General features: G+C 41.7%; 1 protein-coding gene across 1 annotated transcript in view; it reads right to left on the bottom strand.

Annotated features, from left to right (window-relative positions):
• PDS5B (PDS5 cohesin associated factor B) overlaps positions 1 to 22,178 on the bottom strand; it is a 191,594-nt gene that overhangs the window by 20,666 nt on the left and 148,750 nt on the right. Inside the window, exons 20-28 of the mRNA XM_073613341.1 lie at positions 20,119 to 20,242; positions 17,428 to 17,586; positions 11,951 to 12,019; positions 10,351 to 10,487; positions 9,979 to 10,102; positions 3,249 to 3,453; positions 3,011 to 3,125; positions 2,022 to 2,154; positions 1,815 to 1,934 (exon numbers count right to left, since the gene is read on the bottom strand). Of these exons, the coding sequence (XP_073469442.1) occupies positions 1,815 to 1,934; positions 2,022 to 2,154; positions 3,011 to 3,125; positions 3,249 to 3,453; positions 9,979 to 10,102; positions 10,351 to 10,487; positions 11,951 to 12,019; positions 17,428 to 17,586; positions 20,119 to 20,242 (1,186 nt within the window). The remainder of the gene's footprint in view (positions 1 to 1,814; positions 1,935 to 2,021; positions 2,155 to 3,010; positions 3,126 to 3,248; positions 3,454 to 9,978; positions 10,103 to 10,350; positions 10,488 to 11,950; positions 12,020 to 17,427; positions 17,587 to 20,118; positions 20,243 to 22,178) is intronic.

Raw genomic sequence — 22,178 nt, forward strand, 5'->3', positions numbered from 1 at the left:
ATGGGTCATTTCAGATCCAAATAATCACACTAGAGGTGTCTTCCCCAGTGAGCAACACACCACTCGAGGTCCGCAGTGTATACATCTATCCATGGCCCAGAGGATGAGGGGGAAAAAATAAAAATGAGATATGGCCTCTTCCCTCTGCTCTGCACTGGTCTCTTCTGTTCTGGTCTCTTCACCTTCCCTCTATCTTAATTTTTTTTCCCCCTCATCCTCCGGGCCATGGATGGATATATACATAGCACACCTCCAGTGGTGTGTTGCTCGCTGGGGAAACACCTCTAGCGTGATTATTTGGATCTGGAAGGACCCATAACTGACGAGTTGATAAAAAGGATTACTCCTGGAGCCGCCTGGAGATTGCTAAATGCTTGTGTTTGACCCTGTGTAATAGGGTGGTCAACCGTATTCGGTAAGAGGCTGTGTGTGCTGATGGTGGAGGTGACTGTTTCTACTTAGAATCTCTGTTCTTGCTCACCCCATCAAGGACTGTTTTTCCAAAGGGAAATTGACTTTATGTGCACTTTGGTGTAGTCGTTAGACTGCTTTCACAATGAGGCACTTTACAGGCGCTACAGCGCTAAAAATAGTGCCTGCAAAGAGCCTCTCCTCTCACTCAAGTGTGAAAGCCCGAGTGCTTTCACACTGGAGCGGTGCACTTGCAGGACAGTAAAAAAAAAAAGTGCTGCAAGCAGCATCTTTGCAGCGCTGTAGGAGCGGTGAATACTAAAGCGCCCCTGCCCATTGTAATCAATGGGGCAGCGGCGTTTTGCCGGCAGTTTTAACACTTTTTCGGCCGCCAGTGGGGGTTAAAAGCGCACCGCTAGCGGCCGAATAGCGCCGCTAAAAATAGTGCTGCTTTACCGCCGACGCCCGTCCCAGTGTAAAAGTAGCCTTAAGGAAAGGGCTGTATTTTTATGTTTTTATACTACATTGAGAACTACAAGCTAGCAGCGGGAAAGGCTGTCAAGCACTTGTAGTTTTCACATTCACAGAACACTGAATAAATGATGCGGCCGGCATGCATGTGTTTTGTTTAGATTGTGACAGCGAGCGGGGTCGGAGAAGATGCCCGCTTGCTGTCAAACCGGGGATTCGGTTGCCTGGACCGGTGCATCTGTAACCTGTTGCACCATGAATGTGGGTGTAACATGTTACAAAATTCAATCTTATCCTTTAAACATTTGTGAGAAAAATATCAGGATCATAACCTAATTTGTGTTAACTGCCATGAAGGAAGGGCATGTACCCACATGGTGAAGTGTCCCTGTAGTGCAGGAATTATAATGGTTAACTCTAATCTCTACAAAACTATTCACAGATGAACCGTTTTATAACCATCCGGATTCCTCAGCTAGTCATAGCTCGTGCACTACATTGTTTGTGATGTGATCTTTCTTCAATAAAAAAGTTTGGACGCAATTGAAGATTCCTTGGTGTGTTGGGGAATATTTACATTCTGTCGCATAGCAAAAAATCCCCTGGTCATGGAGGGGGTAAAATCTTGCAGAGGGGTCAAGTGGTAAAAAGGGATATATCATCTGATTTCAATGACCTGCAGGCCAAAGAACTTGCTGAGTGGACTGGACACAAGAGGAAAATTCAACATTTGCATTATTGATACTGCTGTTTAAGGTAAGTAAATGCAACTTGGTTTTATCTGTGTGTGTGTGCTATTACTCAGTAACAGGTAGAGTATGATAAATGTTTATTTTGTTCTGAAAGGCATAGCTAGATTCTGAAATAAGAGATGAGATCTTTTGCTTGCTTGAAAAACATGCTTAGTTTTTTATGAAGGCTACAGAACTCACCTTGTCTGGCTGTGTGAAGTACCGTGCTGGTAATACTGGATCTTTAGGAGACTCTAAACTGTAGGTTGTACTCTTTGAAATAATTATATTCATTGCTACATCACATACTGTATATAGTTTCTGCAAAAGAAACAAATTAATCAACCCTGATTTTATTTCTGGTGTATGTACAGCATCCCATAATTCTATGAGGAAATTAAAACACACCTCATTCATTTTGGGGTCATCCGGAGCTTGTGCATCCTTTGTTTGCTTAATGTTTTCTACCATTTTTCTAATGAAAGCATGGCTGTTGTTTTCATTTTTTGACATTAAAATCTCTAAAATAAACCACAAGCACCTTGCAAAAAAAACAAAAACAAAACAAAAACATTTTGGTAAAAATGTATAGGAGAAATACTGATGGAAAGAGAAAAAAGGGTGGAAGACAAATGGAAAAATTCAACTCATTTTTGATCTTTCTAGAGAGGAAAAGAGGATACTTGGTTATCAACAAGAGCATTTCACACAGGTATCTGCTCTGTTTTTAAAGTAGCAGCAGAACCCTTGTGAAGTCCTTGTTTTACAAGGGGTGTATACATCCTTGCTCCATATGAGGGACATGTGTACCCGCATAGGAAAGCACAGGTGTTCCATGCATCCCTCAGCAGGCAGTCCCATAGCTGTCAATTGGGATGCAGCTCCCGCCCCCAATCTGATATCCCTACGAGGGCACTGCCCCCGACACATCAAGGGTGGTGAACGGTTCCATCTTCTTTCCGGTTAGTCTGTAATATACAGCGTGTGGTGAACGTTGCACATCCAAGCCCCTGAAAATGTCACATCTGTTGAAATGCAGAGGTTGGCGTTAGACGCGTTGCCATCATCATGCACACTGTCCTGATATTCTAATGTGGAGCCTGTATACATATTAAGCACTGCTGTTCATACTTACCGATTTACACTATTGGGAGAACTTCCCCCTTTTTTTTATGTGGCATTCATACGAGTTCGTTATTAAATCTAATGGAGGATCCTTGTATAAACATGCTGGTTTCCATGCTGTCTAAGCTTTTTTGACCACTCTGAAAATGGACCACTGTCAATAGAATAATATTTTCATGCTTTCTGAATACAATCAAATTTTCTGTCGGCTGTTTATTCTCAAAAAAACACACTTTCAGTGTAATAGAGGAATGAATATAGAGCAGGCTTACTCTTTTATGTCCTTTAGTTGTTCAATATCCTGAATTTTCACATAATCCGGATCATGTGCAAGTAGGTGAATTGTATATGGGACAACATACTCTGGCAGAAGAGACAGCAGCTTTTCTAAAAAAAAAAAGAAAAAAAAAAAAAAGAAAAAAAATGTTTCACTACATCAAGGCATTAAAAAATGAAACACCCACATATATCACAAACAAGGGAGGCATTACAACAGTTAATCTCACTTACCACTTACTGCAGCATGCTGCTTTAAATATTCTCTTCTAACGTTGATATTTTTTACTAAGCATTGCCTGGCATGTGCCCTCCTCTCTTTCACAGGATCTTTAGCACAGAGGGCACAGACAGCCATATATTCAAGTGGCAGTCTTAATCTGGAAAGGCCTTTGTGTAGTTTTTGGGCAAATAATTGTCGGACTTGATAACACTCATCCTGTTGAAAAACATAAAACAGTGAAGTACTAATATTTTATCAGTGAAACCTTTTGAAAGCAATGTTTTGAACAACATGAAATATTTTAATTTTTAAAAAGTATGGTGAAAAGGGAGAAAGGAAACCGATACTGATAGAAAGCGTTAACCACTTCAGCCCTCATACCTTTTAGTCCCTTACACATGGGGAGGGCGCAGTTCGTTTACACCTGACTGCCATCTTATCCGCCAGAGGGATGGGGGACGGATCTCCATCCATCTGTTTTTAATGGATCAGATGTTGACAGGTGTCAATGGACCCTTGTCTGGTGACATCCGCTGCTCCATAGAGGAGACTGGGGGAAAAACTTACCAGCAGACCTGATCAGTCAGCCCGTGTGCCCTCTATCTTCCTAGTAAATGTGTCCACTTTTTTTATGGTCCTGTTTATTTGGTGAGAATTTTATTTTTTTTGGGGGGGGGGATTGCTATAGACCTTGAGTTATAGGCTCATACCTTCAGGTAATTGGTCACTGGCACGCTTTTGAGGGCATGCACACTGGGAACCCCTAGAACCATTGAGTCTGTGAGAGTGTAAGCATTAGACATCAGATTTTTCTTTCATCTTGCGATAGCTGACTAGGAAGAAAGGTATCCCTTGCAGGGTCCTAAGGACGGGACATCCATCTGTCTGATCAAAACTGTAGCTTTGATGTAGGCTTTGATGGCTGTGATTACATCTGGGGAATGAAGAGATATTTTGTTTGAATGCATTAGAGCAGGGCATAAGGCTGGTAGGACTCTGTCCTCACTGAGGTGGAAGACCAATTAAGGAAGGACGTCATATGGCAAACTTGTCTTCGTGAAGTATGAGGAACTACTCCTTACATAGAAGGGCTGCCAACTGAGGGTTGTCTGACAGATGTGGTAGCAAGCAAAATGGCTACTTTGTAGGAGAGATCCTCTAAGTGACTATTAGTGATAGGTTCAAAGGGTGGTTTCTGCAGAGCAGAGAGAATCAAGTTGAGATTCCAAGGAAGCAGAGGGTGTAGCAAAAAAAGGAGAATGTACAAGGTTGTTCTTTCAGAGTCCTTAAGGCCAAATTCTGTTCAAGACGGGATTGCAGGAAGACCAGAATGTGAGGCACAGAGTAATCTCTGAATTTAACCACTTAAAAGTGGTGTTCCACCAAAAAAAAAAAAAAAAAGCATTCCTAAAAAAAAAAAAATTTGGAAAATTTTTTTTACTCACCTCTAAACGGCTGTTGCTAGGGGGTCCCTCGTAGTCTGCCTCCTTCAGTGCCTGGGCTGGTGACATCACTTCCCCTCGGCGTAGGAAGGGCTCAGCTCTGCCCCCTCCCTCTTGTCAATCATCTGGGACACATTACAGGTCCCAGATGACTGAGCGGCCAATCACGGCGCCGCTCGCGCAGCCAGCGCCCACAGGTGCAATGCCGGCACCGCCGAACGGAGGGGGAGACGAGCGGAGCTTCTATCCCCCGCATCGCTGGACCGTGGGACAGGTAAATGTCCGATTATTAAAAGTCAGCAGCTGCAGTATTTGTAGCTGCTGACTTTTAATTTTGTTTTTAAAATGGGAACTCCTCTTTAAGGACCAAGCCTATTTCTGACACTTGTTTACAAGTTAAAATATATATATATATTTTTTTTGCTAGAAAATTACTTAGAACCCCCAAACATTAATAAATATATATATATATATATATATATATATATATATATATATATATATATATATATATATTTTTTTATATATATTTATTTAGCAGAGACCCTAGAGAATAAAATGGAGATCGTTGCTATAATTTATGTCCCAAAGTATTTGCGCAGCGGTCTTACATACGCTTTTTTTTGGGGGGGGGATACACTTTTTTGAATAAAAAAAAAATTGGAAAAACAGTAAAGTTAGCACAAGTTTTTTCTATAATGTGAAAGATAATGTTACGCCTGGTAAATTGATACCCAACATGTCATGCTTCAAAATTGCGCACGCTCGTAAAATGGCGACAAACTTTGGTATTTAAAAATCTCAAAAGGCGACGTTAAAAAATTCTACAGGTTACCAGTTTAGAGTTATAGAGGAGATCCAGTGCTATAATTATTGCTCTCGCTCTAAGAATTGCGGCAATACCTCACATGTGTGGTTTGAACACGTCTACATATATGGGTGTGACTTATGCGTATGCGTTCCCTTCTGTGCGCCAGCTCGGAGGAACAGGGCGCGTGTAATTTTTTCTTGTTTATTTTACTTTATATTTTTACACGGTCCCTTTATTTTTTTTTTTTTTTAATCACTTATATTTCTATTATAAGGAATGTAAACATCCCTTGTAATAGAACTAAGCAGGACAGGGCCTCTTTAATGTGAGATCTGGGGTCAAAAAGACCTCAGATCTCACATTTACACTTAAAAAGCGATTAAAAAAAAAAAAAATTATTATTTTTTTTTTTTCAATTGTCCCTTTAAGGCCAGAGGGCGGAAGTGATGTTTGATGTCGCTCCGGTCCTCCAAGGGCATAGAGTCCAGTGGGGGCCATCTTTCCCTCACTCGACTTCCTACCCATCCATCCCGGGGATCGCATTGTTTCCGCCGCTACCCACAGCTCCACTAAGACCACTTTTATGCTAAAGCGGCCTGCCTGCCGTTTAAAAAAAATACTGGGGTTATGGCAGCTATCTGATATATCCCGGTATGTAAAGGGAAAGTAGCGACATATATCCACGGAGGGTGGTCAGTGGTTAAAGTGTTACTAAACCTAAAAATGTTTTTTACCTTAATGCATGGTTTGCATTAAGGTAAAAAAAAAATTCAGTTATATATGTTATAAGTGGGAATTGTGCGAATTTTTGTGCATGTCCATAGAATTCTGGCTAAAATACAACTATTTCATGTTTGACTCTAAATATTATTTACAATGTATTGGACTTATTTTTGGCTTATCTCAATGCCAATCATCTGAATTTGGAGTTTACCCACACTTCGGATCTGATTAGTATTGATTATCTGGATTTGACTTTGGTGGGATGTGCGGTTAGTGGAATAGTTTCTACCAGAACCTACAGGAAGCAATGTGCAGGTTACCCACTTCTGCTGGCATCGAGTTGTCATCCAGCGCATATAGTGCGGGCATTGCTAACGGGTGAGTTCATTAGAGCAAGGAGAAATTGTTCTTCTGATAAGGATTTTGTTAAAGAATGTAACATTGTTTCCAGTAGGTTGAGAGAGCGAGGATATAGCAGATATTTAATAGAGGCAGAAGATAGAGAACGTGGTGATATGATTGGGAATTCCTCTTCTATCAGTAAGGCATGGTCCAGTGGGAGGGGAGGTGTTCACTTTGTGACCACTTACTCACAACAATACAACCAGATTATTTCTATCATAAAACACTGCCTTCCTGTCTTATATGCGGACAAAACTTTGCATCATATTTTAAGACAGGTACAGTTTTTCTAGTAAGAAAGCTCCTACTTTGGGTACTAAACTTTCCTCTTCTCTATTTCGTTCCACTTCCCCTTCCATTTCATGGTTGGGGACAGTGGGCTCCTATCCCTGTGGTTATAACGCCTGTAAACAGTGTAAAAGACATAGAAAAAGCAAGTCTGTTATTTCTTTTTCAACAGGTAGAACATATCCAGTAAAAAGTTTTATAAATTGTAACTCAAAGATGATTGTCTACCCAATAGATTGCAGTACTTGTAGAGTACAGTATGTGGGATGCACGATCTGCAATTTACATATTAGAATATCAGAACATTACAATGATACTGTAAATAGGAATGCATAAAAGTATCTAAACATTTTAGAACAGTCCATGGTGGTAATCTGAAGTCCTTTTCTTTTTGCGGTCTGGAACAGGTGAGAAGATCTGTTAGGGGGGGGATACACACCATGCCCTACTTCAGCGGGAGGTGTGGTGGATACACAGATTGAATACTCGATTTCCTAGTGGAATGAACAGTAGAATGGATGTGATTTTGTTTTTAAAAAAATATAATTTGATTCCACAGGGGGTTAATAATTGTTTGCCCTGTAGTTTTAAGTCTGTGTTTTCCATTCTTTCCCTCCCCTTTCTCTGGTTATACCAACCTCACATGATTTTATTGTTAATTGATTTTAAATTGGATTGCATCGTCCCCTTTTTTGGATGAATGGATACCTTTTCTTATATAAACTTGATTTTATTATAAATCTGTATGCTATGAGGAAGGCTTTTGCCGAGACATGTTAGCGTTTTGATGTTGCACTGCTGTCTGTGCTCAATAAAGATTTAAGAAGAAGCAATCAAGTTGCCAGCATTCTCATCATCCTATAAATATGCGGTAGAGCTTGGGTGAGTTTTTGTCTATATTTCCAGAGGAAGTTTGTTGTTCAATCTGGAGGCTAAGATTTCTTCACTCTTATGCCGCGTACACACAAGCGGACTTTACGGCAGACTTTGCCCGGCGGACTTTTCAACGGACTTTATGACGGACTTTCCGAATGAACGGACTTGCCTACACACAATCCATCAAAGTCCGTCGAATTCGTACGTGATTACGTACGACCGGACTAAAACAAGGAAGTTTATAGCCAGTAGCCAAGAGCTGCCCTAGCGTGGCTTTTTGTCCGTCGAACTAGCATACAGACGAGCGGACTTTTCGACCGGACTCGAGTTCGACAGATAGATTTAAAACATGTTTCAAATCTAAGTTCGTCCAACTTTTGAGAAAACAAAGTCCGCTGGAGCCCACACACGATCGAATTGTCCGACGAAATCCCGTCCGCCGGGCAAAGTCTGCCGTAAAGTCCGCTCGTGTGTACGCGGCATTAGTCCCTCAAATGTAACATATCAGACTGAAGATATCTGGGTAAAATGTTCATTCCCCTTCATCCAGGTGACTGTGGCAATTCGTTTCCACTCCTGGGATGTGGACTGCAAGTTTGCCGACAGCTGGAAGGGAAAGGAGTCCTTCAGGAGAAGACAGTCTAGATAGCCTGTGACCAGGATGCTAGCAGAGGATAGGCCAAAGAGCAGTACAACAAACTAGAAATGTCCAACACTGTAAAGCACAGATGAGGTAGATAAATGGAAACATGCAGATAAGCATGTCTACAGATGCCATGTATCCCCCTCGTCTCGAAGGGGCAATTACTGACCTTTCAGATTGCATGCAAAATGTTGGATTTTTAAGATATTTGTTGAGGGATTTTAAGTCCAGAATCGAATGAATACCCCTCCCCCATTGAGCTTTGGTACAGTAAAGAGGTTTAAATAATATTCTTTGAACCTTTCTTATGGAAGCATGGGAACAACTACTCCCTAAACCATAGGATGGTTCAGAGCATTTTGTAAATCTGATTTTCCTTGAGCAGTTGTTGGCTGATTTGAGAAGAGAAAGTGGTGAGGGGGGTAGAGTTTTGAACTCTATTTAGTAAACCTTTGAAACCAATGAACCCACAGGTCTGGGACATCTGTGACCCAGAGAGGAGCAAACTGCAACAGACATCCCCCTTCCTACTGTTATTTCTTCATTGGGAAGAGGGCTTTGGTGAAGACTTGGTGGGTTTTATGGCCCAAGACTTGCACTGAAAGGAAAGGCTGATCTTTTTTTAGAAGTTGAAGCCTGGGCAGAGTGGTTAGGTGTTCTTTATTTTGAGGTAGAGGTTCCTGAATAAGGGGGGGGTTGGGATGTTTTACTGTGCAAGTAAAACCATCCCTCCTGTGACATCTTATATAAGCTGGTCAAGTGTCTCATATATGTGAGGTGCTTTTTACAGGCAGCTTCAGCTGTCAGGTTTTTGGCCACAAGACTCTGCATATGTGAACTCAAGGTCTGGGTGCTAAAGGAACAAACATAGCCCTGGACCCTGAAAAGCACCCTGCGGCTAACTAAACTTGTTGCACCACATGCCACGGTTAGTGCCGAATGCACAATCCAGCTCCCGAAGCACACATTACAAGCCGGTCCTACCACAACGTACATTGAGGGCAACTGATCTAGAAACCGCTAGCAAGCCCTAAGACAACAAGCAGTTGGATCTTGATAGAAGTGTCAGTCAAAGCAGTGACAAAAAGTAAAGAAAATTTGTCCATAGGAGAAGAGCTCCATCACCTAAGGACATATGCAGAAAAACGGAGTCCCACTGAAGTGGGTGCACTGGGATGGGTATTCTAAGCAAAGCTTTTGTCAACGTCCAATCACCTTCAGATAGCAGCATATAACCTAATGGTCATTGACTTCCTGCCCTGTCATATACTGTACGATTAAGAATTTTGTTTAACAGCTAGCAGGAGATGCTGATTAATATAAAATCCAGGGAAGGAAATCAGGCCCCAAAAATACGAACATCTGTAGCTGCAATAGCTGATACCTTACTCTTAACTTTACACATTATTCTCGGTAGGGAAAAACAAGTGCATAGAGGTATGTGTCCATATCCAACAGTAGTAAAAAACAGATAAAACTACAAGATATAGTTAAATGTATAACTCTTTCAATCTAGTTAAATGATCTGTAGGGGACAGAAATAAGAATATACATACATTGACCACTAAAGCACACAACTGGTATTGCTCCAGAGTTATAATTTCATGGTAACAAGGCTCCTGTGCCAACTTCACAATTGCACTTCCAGCTGCCAGCCTGAGCCGTGACATATCTGGTTTACTGCACAAAGAGAGGAAACATAGGTTAGGGCACAAATGCCTACTCGGTCTGGTATTTTAGTGTGCCATGGATACTTAGTTTACAGAAGCAGGGGGCACACACACACACACACACACACACACACACACACACACACACACACACACACACACACACACACTGGGGGGGGGGGGGGGGGGGGGAGGTTCTTGAACATTGGAATCAGAATATAGACAACTGTAACTGAAAATATGCAAGGACTGATTTACCTTAGTTTCCCATGTTCAGTTAAATCTCCATCAGCATGTAATATTGCTGTTAAAAGTCGTAGTGTAGATGTTCCAGACTTACTATGGTTATTCTTCATGCCTAGTAACCAGCGGACCATCATTTTAATGCCTTGCATCTACATTAACAAAAAAAAATGGTTTCTGAAAACATTCCCTTAAAGCATACAGTACCTTGGTTAAATACTAGCGTGGAAAATGTGAAGGCTATGATCATTAATGATGGCCATCTGGTGTAAAACGCAACATTTTTCAGATGGAGCTAATGTTCTAGATCAAGGGTCTCAAACTGGCAGCCCTCCAGCTGTTGTGAAACTACAAGACCCATGAAGCATTGCAAGGCTGACAGTTACAAGCATGACTCCCACAAGCAGAGGCATGATGGGACTTGTAGTTTTGCAACAGCTGAAGGGACAGCAGTTTAACACCACTGTTCTAGATACTATAAAAGTAGCTCAGCTGGTAATGCAAACTAAAAGCAGGCACCCAGGCCTGTACATACTTGCAGATGTCTTCCAGGATCTCTCTGTTGCACAAAGGATAACCATCTAGGAGGTTGGGGTTTTTCCCCCAATAATTTCTAACTTCATAATGGTCCAGCAATTTGATCAGTGGCCTTACAAAGTCACACGGCAATGGTCCAAAAATTTAAGTTTCTAGATTAGGTTTTTACATAATAAAGCACTTATGATATCAGGTGTGTCGACTGGTAGTTGTTTTCATTTAATTTACCTTTTCAGATTAGCAGTTTTAAGTAATGAAAGGATTATTTAAAAATAAAAAAACTATAAAAAAGAAAATACAACATAGCCAATATTACTAGGCCCGATGCATGGATTAGGCGCTCTTTTCTTTAAAAGTACTATTCAAAATAGAAATTTATTGCAGCAATTATATTTGGGATGAACACGCTTCGCACTTACTTTAAATATGAGGTTGGCAGCAACCCTTAGGCTCTATTCACAAATGTCCAGGCATGGTTTCAGTGTGATTTTTCAAGAGTCTGGTTTGTTTGCGTTTATTGGTTCAGGTGAGCGTTGGGTGCGAATTTGTTAAGTGCATGACATTTGAAATCACATCTGAACTGGACCTAAAATCGTACAGGACTCTTTTGAAAAACGCACTACGACCAGTCCACAGATAAGAAAGCCGGTTCGGTCCACATGTCATGCGAATCGGATACGGCTCAAAAAACAACCCAATTCGCATATATGTGAACCAAGGCCTACAATGAGATTTAATGAATATATGTGAAAGTAAAACCTTTAGGGCTGTTTCTGATCTTTCCAGCTCGTTGTGGTGCATTCTGTGTTAATTTGCATTGTGCTATGGCAGCCAGCTGGGCTGCCAGCATATCAAATCAGATAAAGTCTGAATTGCACCATTTTTTACATGTTGAGCACCAGAGCACATGGTAGCCTTACTGCGCATTGCAACACGTGCATTTAAAGTGCTGTGGTGTGCCATTGAAAATAAGTGGCACCACAACGCACTAATGTTCACAATATCTTAATGAATTGCAATTGATGGGTCTGACTGGGCCATTACCAACAATACATGCTAGATTTAAAATTTTACTTGCCTTCACCAATGTTTCAGGTGACACTTCATCATCAGGAACCCAGAGCTTAGTAGTCTTTCTGCCAGGACACTTAAAAAAAGGAAAATATATACAAGGTGATACACATTAAACTTGGTCCCCAATTGTTAGTTGTTTTGCTTTAAAACTCAAAATGTTTGCTGTAAGATTCTAAGGAAGAGCTGAACTGTGAAAGCTGTGACAAGGCAGAGGGAAAAGGACTAGTCACCAGCATTCTCTGTGGGGTCATTACTGCACTCTCTGTAAAGGGAGGGCTTTTGATTCCCCTTATCAATGCCTTTAGAAAAGGAGAACAGCGAGCATTACAGTAGTGACGTTACCAACTCTTATTAGACTAGCAGTCAGAGGCAGAAGTGTCCTAGGTCTCACACTACAGATATATAGGAGGCTGTAATCACAGGAGTACCTAGGTGCAGTTGCATATCAGAAATTGCAGTATTTCTCAGGAGGAGCTCCAGACAATGTACATTTTTCGTGGTTTAGGCACAAAAACACCTTCCCTATACAGGGGGTCCCCTAGTTACAAACATCCGACTTACAAACGACTCCTACTTACAAACGGAGGGAGACAACAGGAAGTGAGAGAAAATCTACCCCTAGGAAGGGAAATTCACTCCTGTAAGAGCTATTATGGGGAAAAGGTACCTCCACTGATGCTTTATCACCAAGGCTTGTTTCCACAACAACCCAAAATTTTCAAAATCCAATTGTCATTGGGACAGAAAGTGAGGTGAAATCTTCTGAACAGGGGCACACACAGAAAAACAAATGTTACAGGGGTGTTAACCCTTCCTTATGCTATCCAAAAAGCTTAAAAATAGTTTTTTTGGCTGCAGCTACACTTAAAAAATGTACCTGTTCCGACTTACAAACAGATTCAACTTAAGAACAAACCTACAGTCCCTAACTTGTTTGTAACCCGGGGACCCCCTGTAATATGGCAACTTCACTTTCATCATGAAGCAGCCCCCCAGTCAAACACTTTCCAATAAAAGAGAAAAGATGCACATGCGCCTCCAAGTGCAGAATTTATTTGGCACAAAATAGAGTAACTCACATTTTGATCAATAAAATAGGCATATAGGTATAGTCCAGTGTTCATGGGACAACCGCCACTCTGTGCCACTGGTGTCTCTGCTCAGCTGGGTCCAGAGGCCAGCTGCATGTGTATCCAACACAGGATCCAAGAGAGAGGGTTGGAACGCTCTTGAAGCGCAGCGCCAAGCGTGATGGCGTCACAGTGACGTCATTTATCGATCAAAAATGTGAGTTACTTTCCTATATTGTGTCAAAAATATTTTTAACCAGTCTTCACTTAGAGGTACCGTAGCTGCATCTTTTCTCTTTTACATGATACATGAAGGTTGCCTCTACCTCCTTTACTGAGGCTTGCCCTGAGTTACCGGACAGCAATATCGCAAAGACCCCATGTTTGGATGGACTATTTGTATGCGACTTTTTTATTTATTGCATTTGGTTTTCTGGTTTCATACAGATGGTAAAATGGACATAACCAATTGCGCCAATTTTCATTTTTTGCCAACACTTTCAAATCTTGATGGGTTCACCACCACTACAGAATATAAGAGGCCCTATTTTTGTAGAGAAACTACTGTTTAGGAGATCATTCTAACAATTCAAAATAACAAGTTTAGGAAAGAAGTGACTGGTTTATAACTTGTTTCACTCAGATATCACCAGGTGCCAGATATGTTCTCTCTGGCCTAGAAGAGAACCAGGGAGAACCGTAGACTAAACAGTAAATGGGATTAAATCTGTAATTGCACACAGTAGTTTTAAAATAAAGCACTAATATTGAAATGCATAAACACTTGAAAAACATCCATTAAAATTTTTAAAAATTCTTTCTTTGAAGTGAAAAGGCGTGTTCCATTTTCTGCAATTAACCTATAATGTAGATTATTAACTTAAATAATAATACTTCATTTTTGCCTAAACGTAATACAAACATAATTTTCCTGGAGAAACAAGTATTTCATTTTGGCAATTTTGCCTTGCAAAAAGTTGCTTTGTGATGTTGTTAGATAAAGTAAAAATAAAAGGCAAAAAAGTTTTTTCCCATTTGGGACAGAATAAGGGAGGGTGTTAACCCATGTTGCTTTTTTTTGCCATCTACAGTGGGGACGGAAAGTATTCAGACCCCCTTAAATTTTCCACTCTTTGTTATATTGCAGCCATTTGCTAAAATCATTTAAGTTCATTTTTTTTCCTCATTAATGTACACACAGCACCCCATATTGACAGGAAAACACAGAATTGTTGACATTTTTGCAGATTTATTAAAAAAGAAAAACTGAAATATCACATGGTCCTAAGTATTCAGACCCTTTGCTCAGTATTTAGTAGAAGCATCCTTTTGATCTACTACAGCCATGAGTCTTTTTGGGAAAGATGCAACAAGTTTTTCACACCTGGATTTGGGGATCCTCTGCCATTCCTCCTTGCAGATCTTCTCCAATTCTGTCAGGTTGGATGGTAAACATTGGTGGACAACCATTTTTAGCTCTCTCCAGAGATGCTCAATTGGGTTTAAGTCAGGGCTCTGGCTGGGCCATTCAGTCACGGAGTTGTTGTGAAGCCACTCCTTCGTTATTTTAGCTGTGTGCTTAGGGTCATTGTCTTGTTGGAAGGTAAACCTTCGGCCCAGTCTGAGGTCCTGAGCAATCTGGAGAAGGTTTTCATCCAAGATATCCCTGTACTTGGCCGCATTCATCTTTCCCTCGATTGCAACGAGTCGTCCTGTCCCTGCAGCATAAAAACACCCCCACAGCATGATGCTGCCACCACCATGCTTCACTGTTGGGACTGAATTGGGCAGGTGATGAGCAGTGCCTGGTTTTCGTCACACATACCGCTTAGAATTAAGGACAAAAGTTCTATATTGGTCTCATCCGACCAGAGAATGTTATTTCTCACCATCTTGGAGTCCTTCAGGTGTTTTTTTAGCAAACTCCATGCAGGCTTTCGTGTGTCTTGCACTGAGGAGAGGCTTCCGTCGGGCCACTCTGCCATAAAGCCCAGACTGGTTGTGGGCTGCAGTGATGGTTGACTTTCTACAACTTTTTCCCATCTCCCGACTGCATCTCTGAAGCTCAGCCACAGTGATCTTTGGGTTCTTCTTTACCTCTCTCACCAAGGTCTTTCCCCCCGATAGCTCAGTTTGGCCGGACGGCCAGCTCTAGGAAGGGTACTGGTCGCCCCAAACGTCTTCCATTTAAGGATTATGGAGTTCACTGTGCTCTTAGGAACCTTAAGTGCAGCAGAATTTTTTTTGTAACCTTGGCCAGATCTGTGCCTTGCCACAATTCTGTCTCTGAGCTCTTCAGGCAGTTCCTTTGACCTCATGATTCTCATTTGCTCTGACATGCACTGTGAGCTGTAATGTCTTATATAGACAGGTGTGTGGCTTTCCTAATCAAGTCCAATCAGTATAATCAAACACAGCTGGACTCAAATGAAGATGCAGAACCATCTCAAGGATGATCAGAAGAAATGGACAGCATTAAATATATGAGTGTCACAGCAAAGGGTCTGAATACTTAGGACCATGTGATATTTCAGTTTTTCTTTTTTAATAAATCTGCAAAAATGTCAACAATTCTGTGTTTTTCTGTCAATATGGGGTGCTGTGTGTACATTAATGAGGAAAAAAATGAACATAAATGATTTTAGCAAATGGCTGCAATATAACAAAGAGTGAAAAATTTAAGGGGGTCTGAATACTTTCTGTCCCCACTGTATGTTCCTTTCACTTTCTGTCCCATAGCCACAACAAGTGATAGGTAATCCCTCCAAAGTGAGGGAATCTTAGGGTGTCAATAGGGTGCCCAGAGCTAGTGCCATTGGAAGATTTCCCCTCTATCACTGTTCGGGTGTTAAGCCAAAATTTGGGATTTTATTTTACAGTTTCACTTTCCATGATAACGGTAAGCAGGACAAACAGAGAGGGTGAATCTCCCTAACAGAGACAAAGACAATGGTTTTGCACACAGCAACACATTTCCTCATCCCCTGGGGTCCCCCACCGGAGCTCCTGGCTACTCCCACCTTACGAGTACCCAACCCTCTTCCTGTCCAACTGCTTACCAAGAGGGGTACTCGTGCAGGCTGGCTCCTGAGCCCTGCTGCCTTCGTCCATTTACACAGAGTGGCTTTGTTGTAGGATTTGACTGACAGCAGCAGGAACCAATGGCTCCCGCTGCTATCAAGCTGCACGGTAAAGAGGGAGATAGCTGCTGCACTCAGACACAGTGCTGGATCGCAATCAGGCTCAGGTAAGTATAAGGGAGGTGTGGGGGGTATCCTGCAGTGCAGAAGGTTCTTTACCTTAATGCTGAGAATGCATTAAGGTAAAAAAAAATTAAGATTTAAGAAACACTTGCTCAAATTGGTGGGATCGAGTGAGGGTTATGGGGGGTAACCAGTGCATGTTTGAAAGGGGAAGAAAAACGTGCCAGTGGAAAGGAGAGACAGAGCAGGAGAGGGCCATAGTATTTGTGAGGAGACAGATGGTGTGGTGGGACTCAGAAAGGTATTTAGCAACTTCCTCAGTGGACACAGAGTTGAGGAACAAGTATTGAGTGTGGTGGTGGTCCTACTATGCCTGTTGGAGGAGAAAGCTGGGCAGTGGATAAAAATCAGATCAGTCCTTGGGACAGAAAAAGAAGTGTCTTTCTAATCTCAAATGGTTTTGCTTATCAAGTTGATATAACTGTTAGACGTTTCTGATAAAATGTGTTTACATACTGTGTATACATATTATATACTGTAGTCAAGTTCCTCCACCCCAAACTCGCTCATCCATGTCTTTATGGATCTTGCTTTGTGCACTGGTGCGGAGTCATGTTGGAATAGGAAGGGGCCATCCCCAAACTGTACTCACAAAGTTGGGAGCATGAAATTGTCCAAAATGTCTTGGTATTCTGACGCCTTAAGAGTTCCCTTCAGTGGAACTAAGGGGCCAAGCCCAACTCCTTAAAAAACAATCCCACACCATGATCCTCCCCGCTCACCCACTGATTTGGAACAGTGCACAAAGCAAGGTCCATAAAGACATGGGTGAGCGAGTTTGGGGTGGAGGAGCTTAACTTGCCTGCACAGAGTCCTGACCTTTACCCGATAGAACACCTTTGGGATGAATTAGAGCAGAGACTGCAAGCCAGGCCTTCTCTTCCAACATCAGTGCCTGACCTCATGAATGCGCTACTGGAAGAATGGTCAAACATTCCCATAGATACACTCCTAAACCTTGTGGACAACCTTCCCAGAAGCGTTGAAGCTGTTATAGCTGCATTAAAGTTTATGTGCGTGTAAAGGCAGACCCCCAATACTTTTGACAATATAGTGTAAAACATTTTGGCAGCAAAAACTTTAAGTGAGGGAAAACTTGAGACAGGAAGCAGATGGACGTTCAAAAGCAATGCAGACTATCAACTTACTCTGTCAGTCATCAACAAATCCTTCACCACAAAATTGGCCACCATAGACTTAAGAGGAGAAGCAAACTGATCAGGAGCCAGCTGAGCTATGTGACCAATGGAAACAAGGGATATGATGAGCTGCTCAGGGTTGGTTGGATCCAAGCTTTTGTGAAGTGGCTGAACATAAGAAAAGGAGTAAAAGTTAATAAAAGCGGTCATAGTCCCATGAACTAACACTCTGCACTGTAGCTCTGCATTAACTGAACTAAATTCTTAATACAATTTGGTGGAAAAAGCAAAGTACTAAAATCCAAATTGCACACAAAGCATAAAGTGTATGTCTGGGGGGGAGCTACGTTACCACAATACATGCATATTTAATTTTTTTGTCTCCTTAAATGCAAATGCAGAAAAAAAAAAAAACTGTTGATTCTGCCTTACAAAAAAAAAAAAAAAGTGGGCTCCTTACTTTCTGCTTGGGCTGGCAAACACTGCCTCTGCTGTACTGAAATCCCAAACAAGGTTGTTAGTTCTGCCTGAACTCCATGGCACTACAGAACACCTCCCCTTCTTCATAACATACGGAAAAGTCATTATTAGAGGGTTTTGGAAAGGGCAGTGTGATGCTAGACAAGCAATATAATGAAGATCTTCCAGAAAATATATTACAGTACACAAATGCTCAACACAGGGAGGAGAAAGCTGCCCTGGATAAGTGAACTAAGTAACATTATACCCTTTAACTGCAAAGAACGTGTCCTCTCTGTGGGCTTTACACTTTAAGGCAGCAGCAATCTGGATGGCTGTAAAAGTAATCTGGTTGCCCAATCACTTCTACAGATTTTGAAGTGACCAAGTAAAGGAATTTCTAATAAGTTGCAAATGTAGGAAAATGCCTTTTTTTTGTCCTCATCAAGAAGGAAGTGGCAGACAGCACATGATCCACATTCCCTTGTTAGGTATGTGGTACAGTACATGCTGGGACACTCCCCACACACGGTTATCAGGGAGACCTGCGCCATCTACTGCCTACCCTATTCATACCTCCCCCTCCCTTTAGATTGTAAAAGCTTCATGAGCAGGGCCCTCCTATTTCTTCTGTATTGAACTGTATTGTAGTTGTACTGTCCCCCTCTTTACTGTAAAACTCTGCGTAAACTGTTGGCACTATATAAATCCTGTATTATATTAATAAATAATAACAATAACAACAACATCATCTCAATGCCCTCAACGAATTTAACAATAATGAGTCTACAGTGGTTTCTTGTCTTTAGAACCCTGTGGTGGAACTGACATGTCTGTGCTAAAAACAATGACCCATATTACTAAAGTTAAAGGATCAGTGTAACATTTCTAAATAAGCCTTCATATCTGAATTAAAACAGATTAGGGTCTGGACTACCTTCGTCCACCTGACATATACTTTATATAAAAGAAAGCCCACCTCCCAAATATCTTACACCTTACCACAATTAACAGATCATTTCTTTAGGTTACTGTTCTATAGCACCCTTACTCGTTTATGTGCTACATATTTTTCTGCCTTGACAGGCTCCATTCACACCTAGGCGCTTGTAATTGTGGGAGGAATCGACAGGGTTCTGCCCGTGTTTCCAGAATCAAGGCCAAACATGGGACGCGATTGCAATGCCATTACTTGTTAATGGCACCCAAACCATTGTGCATTTTTGCCACGATTGGTGGGCGATCAATTGTGCTGCAATTGCGGCAAAATCACAATGTGTGAAGCTTGACGCTCAAAAAGGAGCAGAAGCTTCTTTTGGGCGACAACGTATCGATTTTGTCACGATTGCCGCACGCAAATTGCATCAAAAAATCGCACTGCGCAGCAATTCAGCCCCCGCGATTACAAATGCCTAGGTGTGAATGGAGCCTTAGGGCCAGTTGACACCACAGAAATGCATTCCGAATATGTTCCGATTTCTTTTATGCATGTGCATTTTTGGTGCGTTTTAGATGCAGTCCAGTACATTTTCCCCCTCTTTTCTTAACCTTAATTAAGGATGTATGTTCCAGTGCGGTTTTGATGCGATTATGTGCTTTCCAGTGTGTTTTTGATGCATTTTACAGCGTTTCAGTACAGTTCAGGAAAAATGCAGCATGTTCTACTTTTTTTCTGGAACTGGAACTACAAACACTGGTTTGAACTATAACCTACTTTCCATGCGTTTTTGATGCAGAAGAAAAACCCACTGGACTGCATGTGGTGTGAGCTGTAAATATAGGCTGAAAGGAAAAAAAAATAAAAATAAAACATACAACTGTACTGAAATAAAAATATTCGATCCATGAATCACATTAAACGCTGAAATTCACAATGCACCACTCTGATCTGCTGGGATTGCACCAATCTGAAATGCAGTATAAAATATTAAGGCAAATGCAGGCATTAAGTGTCTGGATGTACATAGTCATCTTCAGGCAGAAAGCAGAGAAAATGACAGATTCTAGCACTCAGGAAATGGAAGCACAAGCTATAAAATGAGCAGCAGCCCAGGGAGAATGATTATGTACAAACAGTCATCACATCAAAAGCTGGAAAAAAGAAACCACACCGTTTTGCATGCCTGGGGAAGGGCTGCAGCAACAAGACTCACAGATAACTGGCAGGTAAAGCAATCATTAAGAAATGCGAAAGACACATCACACAGTGTAATGTAATGAAATCTCAGGTGATGCACTAACCTCAAATATCTGGGCAAACTGTGTCTCCTTGCTGGAAAATATAGCATTTATGCAATGGATGGAATATTTAGATTGACGAATGGGGCCCTTCTTGGCCTTCTGTTGTAGAACTGGAAGCAAGGCTCTTAAAAACAAAAAACATAAGGAGCATTAGAAAAAGGTGAATAGAAAATTCCACAACTAATGTACACTGATCAGCCTTAATTTGTTGACAACTGGCCAGTTAAGTGAATAACACTTAACTCAATACAGTGGCATCTGAAAGTCAGTGAAATATATTAGGTAGCAAGCAAACATGTTGTTCATGAAGTGGAGTTAAAAGCAGAAAAATGGGCATTGCAGTTTGTGGTGTATGGGGCTGTGTAGCCCTAGGCCGGTCAAGCTGCCCATGCTGACCCATTTCAACAGCCATAAGTGCTCACAATGAGCAAATGAGCATCAGAACTGCACCACAGAGCAATGGAAGAAGGTGGATTGGGTCTGATGAATCACAGTTTTTTTTTTTACATCATGTGGATGGCTGGGTGTATATGCATCACTTAACTGGGGAAGAGTTGGCACCAGGATTCGGTATGGGAAAAAGGCAAACTGGCAGAGGCAGTGTGATACTTTGAGCAATGTTCTACTGGGACACCTTGGTACTGCTATTCATGTAGATGTTACTTTGACACATATCACCTACCTAAACATTGTTGCTGACCAAGAACACCCCTTAATGGGATTGGTATTCCCCACCGGTGTCCTCTGTCAGCAGGATAATGCGCCACACTTCAAAAATAGTTTAAGAATGGTTTGAGGAACACAACAAGTTCAAGATGTTGACTTGGCCTCCAAATTCTCCAGATCTCATGGAGAATCTGTGGGATGTGCCTGAAAAACAAGTGCGATACATGGAAGGCTCCACCTCGCAAATTGCAGGACTTAAAGGATCTGCTACTGACAGCTTGGTGCCAGATACTACAGCATACTTTCAGAAGTCTAGTGGTGTCTATGCCTCAAAGAGTCAGGGCTGTTTTGGCGGCATAAAGGGGGACCTAATCAATATTAGTTGGGTGGTCATAAAGTTATGGCTGATGGGTGCATATATGCAGGCACACACAAGACTGAATTAACCACCTGCCACCTGTATAACTTATACGGCGGCAAGGAGGCACTGCTGTTCCAGGTCACCTACCTAATACGTGATCCCACACTTCTGGGCCTAGGGCTTGCACACGCTCCACCGGCCAACTACCGCTGTGATTATACACAGCAGGAGCTGATCTGCGGATACGGCAGACTCTGTGTCCACCAGCACCTACTGATTATCCAGAGACAGAAGAGCAGTCTGCCTATGTAAACAAGACAGATCAATGTTCTGCAGTAGGGAAGGCTCCTGTGTGTGGGGTAAAGAGAACTCTTCGTGTTGCAGATAGTTGAATACCCTTACCGTTAGTAACAGCTACAATATTGTTGCCATAGGAGACAGTGGTCCTACCTATACAGAAGTGTTGTCAGGCTGTAGGCCTTCACCTGTATAGCTGTCTACCTATAGAAGTCTTGGAGTCTGCTAATTATCTTTGCATCTACCTGAGGGTGTTTGTTTATAGCGCACAAAATAAAAACCGCAGAGGTGATCAAATGCCACCAAAAGAAAACTCTAATGACAAATTTTATTTGGGTACAGTGTCAGTTAAAGTAATGCAGTGCTGTATCGCCAAAAAAATGGCTTGCTCATGAAAGGGGGTAAATCTTCCAGAGGTCAAGTGGTTAATAAGTCTGAAAAAAAGAAAATTCAAAAAATAAAGGAATAATTGTACTCTTGCAGTCTGGTAAGGGACGAAGGAAGTCTTTCAGCTGTGGAAAGACCCTCAATGGACGCTAAGAAAAGTATTTTATGGTGAGTACAAAAATCCTACTTTCTTTCTAGTCTATTGAGGTAAACAGAATGTCTTTCACCTTCAGGACATCCAAAAGCAGTTAAACGAAGGGGTGGGCAACACAGCAAACACAGACAGTCCAGGAAAATAAAAGGGAACTGGAGACTGCCTGAAGCTCAAAGAGCAGCCTGAGGGACCTTA

Source organism: Aquarana catesbeiana, linkage group LG02 (assembly GCF_042186555.1).
Source record: "Aquarana catesbeiana isolate 2022-GZ linkage group LG02, ASM4218655v1, whole genome shotgun sequence".
In the NCBI taxonomy this organism is placed as follows: Eukaryota; Metazoa; Chordata; class Amphibia; order Anura; family Ranidae; genus Aquarana; species Aquarana catesbeiana.